The sequence below is a fragment of the Trypanosoma rangeli genome, assembly GCF_003719475.1.
Source record: "Trypanosoma rangeli strain AM80 chromosome Unknown Tra_15.4_contig_00596, whole genome shotgun sequence".
NCBI classification, from domain to species: domain Eukaryota; phylum Euglenozoa; class Kinetoplastea; order Trypanosomatida; family Trypanosomatidae; genus Trypanosoma; species Trypanosoma rangeli.
This window is the reverse complement of record NW_021706341.1, coordinates 1-7,304: the sequence shown is the minus strand read 5'-3', so window position 1 is coordinate 7,304 and position 7,304 is coordinate 1. Positions and strand designations below refer to the sequence as shown.

Here is a 7,304-nt window from a genome sequence, read left to right as displayed (position 1 = left end):
AATTGGGAGTGACACGGCAATGGTGTTGGGCGCCGAGCCGCAGCGTCCGCCGACCAATCCTGTGCAGCCGCCGGCGTTGGCCACCTGGAAGCCCCTCACACTGCGCCGTCGCGCACTGATCTCACCGCGGGATCCAGGTGGAGTATCGCGACCCCAACCCACTGCAGTCGCCTCGGCCCCTGCGCAGGGCAGCTTCTCCAACCCCACGCCGGAAACACCGCCAGCTCCATTCCTACCGCCATCCACAGCCCCCCGCAGGTGGGAATGGACACACTGCCGCCTCGACAGGGGCGAGCAATACCGCAGTGCCGAAACGCTGACAAGCCGAAGCCGCCCGCTCGGGTGGGGCGGCGACCCGGCCCTTGCCTGAGCAAGACGTGCAACCCCCGCAACCAAGGGCCAGAACACCCCACCCACACCGCCATTAAGCAGCCGCGCGATGCTGGCGGCGCTGCGGACGCGCTCGCCTCACGCGTCGCGGGCTCGGCGGGGCGCAGGATAACGCACACCACGACGGACCGCAGCCCAAGGGTGCCCTCGACCTCCCCCCCAGCATCGCACCCGCCGCCTCCGCAGGGGTGGCTTTGCGGCGCAGGCCGCAACAGAGACCGACCGCGAGGCGGTTGGGTCAAATAAACCACCGCAGGTCCTCAAAGCGCAGTTCGCCTGGCCCGCCGTCGCACCGCCCACCAGGCAGGTCGCCTCCTCCTGGTGCACGAACCCTGCCCTTGGCAGCAGTCTCCTTCCACCCTCCTGCGACCCAACAAGGTGTCTCACCAAAAGTTTTTTCCCGACGCCTGTGGAAAGCCAGTGGTAGCGCTTTCCAGCACGCCAGAAAAGAGGGTGCGGGCGGCGACGGAAAAGGGGGAGGGCCCGTGGCATCGCACCATCTCCTTCTAGCGAACGAAGTCCAGAAGCTGCGTAAAGCCGTACTGCGCATGCAGCGAAATAGCGCGCTCTGAAGCATCAGTCAAAGACGCGGCGCCAAAGTCGGCCCTAAACGTTTGCGGGGGCCCCCTCTGCCGCTGAAGAAAGCGCCCGCAGAACGAACGCGTGAAACTCTGCCCCCCGCCAATGGAGTCCTCAGAAGAATCTCCTCCTGTTGGCGCTCAGCCATATCATACTGGTACCAAACCGCGCTGCCCCTCGGCATGAAGTAAAGCTCGGCGGGCACAAGCAAGACCTCCAGCAAGACACGCATGCTCAAGCACGAGAACGCCCTGACAAGAAGCAACCGCTGGCGCATTTTTGGTTCGCCGCGGCGCCTCGCCACTCTCATCGCGACGCGGCAAAACAAGCTGGATTTCATAGTGGCACGCGGAGCCGATACGATGCGCCATGGCTGCTGTCACTTCTGGCGGCGCAGCCGTTGCGGCTGAGACTGGCACACGCGGAAGGGGCCCGAAAAGCTGGGGTTCCCTCACGCATGTGTGTCGCCAGCGAGATTCAGCACAGCTGAGTGGGGCGCGGTGGCGCGCAAAGGCCGGTGCCGGAATGCCCTCCGCGGCCCAGTCGGTAAATCACACGGCTCTTAACCGTGTGCTTGGGGGCTCGGTCCCCGCAGGGAGCGCTTCCCCCCTCGTCCCCCGCGCCGCTTCTCTGCCGCCGTCGCCCACAACCGGCGCCGCGAACGCAGGGCGGCAAAACAGGGCCGCGCGAGAAGGGTGCTTAAGCGCCAGCCGGGAGTCCCGCATCGGCAGCCGTGGGCCCTCCGCACTTGTACTCCGTGTCCCCCTCTCTCCCCGGCAAACGGCCACTAAGAAGAAGAACGGCAAATGTGCTGCCTAGGAGAATCCCTCCCCCTTCTCCCGAAGAAACTAAAAAAAAAAAAAAAAAACAAAAAAAAAAAAAAAAAAAAAGGAGCTCGCAGCTTCTAGTCTTGCGCACGCCCAGCGCCCCTACGCACCGCAGGGGCCGCCCGCCACACGCGCACTCGTAAAAAAAAAAAAACGCACTAAGAAAAACATCTTTCGATTGCCGGGACCGCGGGAGCCTCGAAGAGTGGCAGTTTGTTCAGGGCGCCACAACCGCCGCGCCCCCTGCGTGTGTGAGTGGTGGGGGCCGGGGCTGGAATGAAAAGAAAAACAATTTAAAAATACTGCACTCGCTCTCCTCAAACACGGGGCGGCCTCACAACAACATACAGTTAGCCAAACAAAAAAAAAGCTCAAAAACAAAAACAAAAACAAAAACAAAAACAAAAGCTCAAAAACAAATCTTTCACGTCTCCATCGCGTGGCCCGTTTGGTCCACGCGTCTCTACAAAAAAAGGTTTATCATCCGCTGTAGCGCCTGGTCCGCTGAAAGTTAAGATAAATGCAGACCCACTGCGCACAGCCAATACAAAAAAAAAGGGGGGGGGGGGGTAGCTCAGTGCACTACCAAAAGTGTGCGGCCCCTCTCCTCCTCCACGGCGCGCCGTCTGAGACGTGGCCAAAAACAGGGAAAACTATATATATATATATACGCACTTCCCAGTTTTGCTGTCGTTTTGTTCCCAGGGGGAAGCGTATAAAAACAAATAAGCGCCGTTATAGAATTATATTTCAAACAAAAAAGAAGAATAAGAAACAACAGACCCCATCATTCTTTATTATTTTTTTTTTGCCCGCACCCAACAAACGCCGCACGATTCTCCTCCTCACCACCTGCGGCGCCACTCAACGGGGGACGCATGTTTTAACCACTTTCCGACGAGGGGCCAGGGGTGGTGGAGATAGGGCGGTTGCAGAGCAATCATCTTGCATTTCTACGCGCCGCAGACGCCTGCTCTGTGAAAAGCGTCGCGGCATCATTGCCCTGCCGCCGCGGGAAGTGCTCGTTGCGGCTGCTGCTCAAAGCGGCACCGTCGCCGCCACCACGGCAGCGATCGCGGCGAGAAGAAGACTGTAGAGAACAAAAACAGCCGCACAGCCATCGTGACCGCCTTTCTTTGGGTTAATGAGGCTTCTGCCATCGGCGGCGATGGTGCACACCTCCTCGTACCTTGGGCACCTGATCTTTCTGCCGCCCTTGAAGTGCTCTGATTTGGGCGTGATAGACTTCCCCTCCGGGCACGGCTCAAAATCACTCCCGCCGAGGTATTTCACTTTCACCTTGCCCCCCTCGCACTGCACCACCGCACACACCGCGTGGACGGCGGAGTTATCAATGGAGGTATCGTCACTCTTGGCCGTGGGTGGTTCTGCATCGAGGCACCACGAGCCCTTTCCACGGAGGGACCCTGGTAGAGTGCCGTCCCCTTCCACTGTGCAAAACGATTTGTGTGGTTCACCACTAGCCGGGGAAATAAAACTGCAGGTTTCCTTTTCGCCACTCCTGGCTTGAGAAACATCGGCAGAACATGTCCCGATGGCTTGACGGTTGGACGTGCAGCGAAGCGACTTCGCATCTTTTTTATCGCAGAACACGCCAGGGTACGTGGTGGGAGTTTTCTCCGAGCACGGCTTATCCAGGAAGTTACAGCCGGAGTTTCTGCCCCACGCCATCGGCTCCTCCATCCCCCACACGGCCTTGTAGTAGCCGAGGTCCTCAAACGCCGCCATCGTCAGCGCAGTGTAGTAGCCGGCGGCTCTTTCCCCAATCAGGCTCATCAACTCGTCCTTCGCATTGCGCAGCGACCAAAAGTATGCCCCATCATTATTGTTCAGCTCCATGCCCGGGATGGTGTCGCAGCCGTAGTGCAGCTTCGCCTTTCTCAAAGTCACAGGTGACTTCACCACCGTCACGGGAGAGGTGCCGCCGCGCATATCAGTCACTTTCAACAGCATGTCGTGCTTCTTCATCTCTTCCATGCTGAAGCCAAGAGCATGGGCGATCGTATGCGCAGTGATGCGAGAAGAGTGCATGACGGGAAGCGCATGAAAAGGCACAATATGCAGGGCACCGGCAATCGGACGACCGTCCTTCCCGAACATACACGGGATAGCCCACATCCCGTAATTCGACCTGGAAGCCACATAGAGCACCAAGTCCGCGTCCGTCACTCCCGTCTTCTGATGCGCGTCGGGGACCTTGAAGTATTGGCAGTTCCCCTGCTTCTCTGTGAACGGGAGCACAACAAACGGAGTCTTCACGCGCTGAACGAGCAAACGCTCCGCGTGCAGTCCGACGGCCACAGGAATAATCTCATCCACCAGGGTTTTTATCATCTCCGAGGTCAAAACCTCATCCTTCTTGCACGATGAATTCTGTCCCCTGAAGTCCGGCTTTGTTTCACCTTCTTTGGTGCAGTACTTATTGATGTCCTTCAAATCCTCCGTGGACACCGCGATGCGGATGGGAGCCCAGCCACTGTTGTCCTCAGCCTTTGTGGCGACGGTGTACGCCTGCGTCGCACCCTGCCCCTTGCGCGGCAGCTCACGCACCATCGCGGTCGGCGGCCGGCCGCTCTCCCACAACACCTCGTCGAAGGCACGGGGGTGCGCGGCGGCGAGGCACCCACCGGCGCCGTACATTAACAGCAGTAGGGACACCGCCAGTGAGAGAAACGGCGTGGTGTGAAGTTGACGGTGCATGGCGTGAGGTGAGAGTGTGTGTTTGTGTTGGATTGTTTCAAATAACCGTATTAGTAGCACAGAGCTTGTCCGCAGCAGAAGAAGGAAAAGGGAAGGGTGGGTGCAGTTGCAAAAATGAAAATTTCAGAAGGGGAACTATAAAAAAGAGACCGCGAGCCAAAACGACGACGGCTTTCGCACCTCCAGTTCCGCGCAATCGTCCCGTCCTCCACACACACACGCAAATATATATTTCCCCTTTTTATTGGGCGGAGGGCCGCGGCGCACACGCACAGGGGACGCATCCCCTCGTTATATGCCCACGCCCCCCGAAGCAAAACACACACAAAAAGCAAAGAGATGGACCCAACTGAGGCGCGCCCCCCATTCACGTTTTTCCCCGCAGAGGAACCCCTTCTGCCGTGCCGCCGCCAATCCTCACCAAGCAACAAACAAGAACAGAACCTCCCCCCCCCCAAGGAAAAAAAACACATATTAAAACAAAAAACACGGCTGATCCACAAGGTATTAACTGCAACTGCCAACAACGACGCGCGAGCGGGGAATGAGGCGACGCCCGTGCGGTGGGTCCATCACCTGAAAAAAAAAAAAGTGCACGCCCTTCTCCGCCCTCAAAGTGTATGCTGCACAAAGCAAAGGCTTCGACTTTTGTAACGCATGAGACACGTCGAAACCCTCGTGCACGCCGTGCTCGTGGAAGCTTCCTAGCGAGACATCAGGGCCGCAATGCCTGCAGCCACCGCAAGTAACAACACTGCACAGGAGCGAAGATCAGTGGCGGCAGCACCATCCCCGTGTGCTCCCCAGGCAATGGCACGTTAGCGCTCACTTTTTTCTCTCCACCCTCGTTGGTCCTTTTCTTTCTCACTTCGTCTTCGGCTCAGTTCCTTCGGGCGTCAGCTCGGGGCGCCTGCGTTCACGAGGCCCTTGCCGACGTCGGGACTCACGGTGCAGTCCATGTGAGGGGTAATCGTCCCCAGTGCCCAACTCGTCATCGTCGCTGGGGTGGCGCGTGACACGACTCCTGCCGGCGGGAATGATGGTGCACACTTCGTCCTAGTTGGGGCACTTGATCTTGCCGCTCGCAAAGTCAACGGAAGTGCCCGCAGGTGAGAGAGAGCTGCCCTCAGGGCAGTTGTACCAGTCACTGTCGCCGAGGTAACGGACCCTGACCGAACCCCTGGCACACGCCACCTCCGCACAGACGGCGGCCACAGGATAACCACCCTGGGCTCCGGGCCATACGTCTCCACGTTCACCTTGAGCAACTCCCCGTCGAGACACCATGAGCCTGCGTCCAGGCGGCTCCCGTGCAGGGCTGTGCTTTCCTCATTGCGGCATGAGCCAAAAGGTGACGAGCAAATGAAAAGGCACTCGTCGTTCCACGAAGAACTGCATTGGCCCAAGCCAACGCGGTCGCCTGTGCGGTACGACACGGTGTCACTGTAGTTATTCTAGCAGAGCATTGCGGGAAACTTGGTGTGGTCGTCCGGCCCGCACTGATTTTCATTGACGAACTCGCATCCTGCGTTTTTGCGCCAGCGCATTGGCTCCGCCATGCTGAAGTTCGCCTTGTAAAAGCCCATATCCTCAAGCGCAGCCATCGTCAGCGCGGTGTAGAAGCCGGCACCAGTAGCAACCGTGGGGCCAATCAGTTTGTCCCTCGCGTGCCACCGATCCCAGTGTGAGTGTAGCCGTGATACACCGTCGTATTCATCCCTCAGGGGCATGCCCTCAAGGCTGCTGCCGTTTAAGTGCTCCTGCGCCTTCTTCTTTGTGAGCGTGGAGATCACCGTCCCCAACTTTGCCGCATAGCCCCCCAGTGGTGAGAGCGCGCACCACACTCTTCACCTCCATCTGTTGGTAGCCGAACCCAAGCACATGCACGAGTTCGTGTGCAGCGACGCGGACAGCGAACCACGGGTGGAACCCGCCAGAGAGATTAAAATTCATGGCGCCGACGGTCGTTCTTGTTGACCGTGACGCATAGAACGGCGAAGATTGCAGACGGCCCAGCAGCCAAATAGAGCAACTGTGTCTGCGCCCGGAACTCCTTTCGTGTGGTGTTCCGTAGGCACGATGAAATGCCTGCACTGCGTCTGACGGATGTATTCGGGCACAACCAACGGAGTCTTCACACGCTGCACTCGGAACGCCGCCTCGTGGAGCGCGTGAAGACTGTTGGGAGGACAGTTTGGGGCAGCTCAGCCTTTTTCCGACTGGTAAGGACGTCGTCGTCCCGGCACTCGCCAGCGTAGCCCTGAAACGTCGGACGCTGCTCTCCTTCTTGAGTCTAGTACTTGCTTGGGTCATCCAGGTCCAGCTTGAACACCACGATGCGGATGGGTTCCCACTTCCCCGTCCCCTCCGCTCCTGTGGAGACGGTGTACGCTCGCCAGGTACTCTGGCCCTTTCGGGGGTAACTTCAGCACCATCTTGGCTGGGCGTGAGTCGCTCCTCGCCATTATCTCATTGAACATGCATCGGTGCCTGGCGGCGGTGAGGCGGCCCGTGGTGCAGCACAGCAGCAGCAATAACAACAGGGGCACCGTAGCAAGTAGGGACGGGCGCATTGCTGTCACTCTTGTCTGCCGGGCCTTCCGAACAATAAATAAATAAATAATAGCTGCGTGTAAGCTCCAGCAAGAGGTCGAAGACTCTGTGTGGTGGAACGCGTCCGTCACAAGACGCGGCATGGCCAACGACGGTCGCAAAAACGCCCCAACACGAACCAGGAAGCGGTGCACACATGCAGATATATATGTCCGCAAAGGGGTGGTGGTGGGC

At 58.7% G+C, this 7,304-nt stretch overlaps 7 protein-coding genes across 7 annotated transcripts, besides 2 other annotated features; 2 read left to right on the top strand and 5 right to left on the bottom strand.

The window, feature by feature from the left end:
• TraAM80_09502 (uncharacterized protein) lies at positions 1-370 on the top strand (the record flags this gene model as incomplete). The annotated part of the gene is made up of 1 exon (XM_029386181.1): positions 1-370. A coding segment is annotated over one exon (370 nt), but the record flags the coding sequence as incomplete, so codon positions are not given.
• A 98-nt stretch (positions 371-468) lies between these two features.
• TraAM80_09501 (uncharacterized protein) lies at positions 469-882 on the bottom strand (the record flags this gene model as incomplete). The annotated part of the gene is made up of 1 exon (XM_029386180.1): positions 469-882. The coding sequence occupies one exon, from the start codon at positions 880-882 to the stop codon at positions 469-471; it is 414 nt and encodes a 137-aa protein (XP_029233976.1).
• An 88-nt stretch (positions 883-970) lies between these two features.
• TraAM80_09500 (putative small GTP-binding protein Rab7) lies at positions 971-1,309 on the bottom strand (the record flags this gene model as incomplete). The annotated part of the gene is made up of 1 exon (XM_029386179.1): positions 971-1,309. One exon carries the CDS (start codon positions 1,307-1,309, stop codon positions 971-973), a length of 339 nt encoding a protein of 112 aa, XP_029233975.1.
• Positions 1,310-1,338: 29 nt separating this feature from the next.
• Positions 1,339-1,788, top strand: TraAM80_09499 (uncharacterized protein; the record flags this gene model as incomplete). The annotated part of the gene is made up of 1 exon (XM_029386178.1): positions 1,339-1,788. The coding sequence occupies one exon, from the start codon at positions 1,339-1,341 to the stop codon at positions 1,786-1,788; it is 450 nt and encodes a 149-aa protein (XP_029233974.1).
• A 31-nt stretch (positions 1,789-1,819) lies between these two features.
• Positions 1,820-1,859: a microsatellite.
• A 309-nt stretch (positions 1,860-2,168) lies between these two features.
• Positions 2,169-2,203: a microsatellite.
• A 631-nt stretch (positions 2,204-2,834) lies between these two features.
• On the bottom strand, positions 2,835-4,517 carry TraAM80_09498 (surface protease GP63; the record flags this gene model as incomplete). Its single annotated transcript, XM_029386177.1, has 1 exon — positions 2,835-4,517. One exon carries the CDS (start codon positions 4,515-4,517, stop codon positions 2,835-2,837), a length of 1,683 nt encoding a protein of 560 aa, XP_029233973.1.
• Positions 4,518-6,251: 1,734 nt separating this feature from the next.
• On the bottom strand, positions 6,252-6,830 carry TraAM80_09497 (surface protease GP63; the record flags this gene model as incomplete). Its single annotated transcript, XM_029386176.1, has 1 exon — positions 6,252-6,830. The coding sequence occupies one exon, from the start codon at positions 6,828-6,830 to the stop codon at positions 6,252-6,254; it is 579 nt and encodes a 192-aa protein (XP_029233972.1).
• TraAM80_09496 (uncharacterized protein) lies at positions 6,827-7,304 on the bottom strand (the record flags this gene model as incomplete). Its single annotated transcript, XM_029386175.1, has 1 exon — positions 6,827-7,304. A coding segment is annotated over one exon (478 nt), but the record flags the coding sequence as incomplete, so codon positions are not given.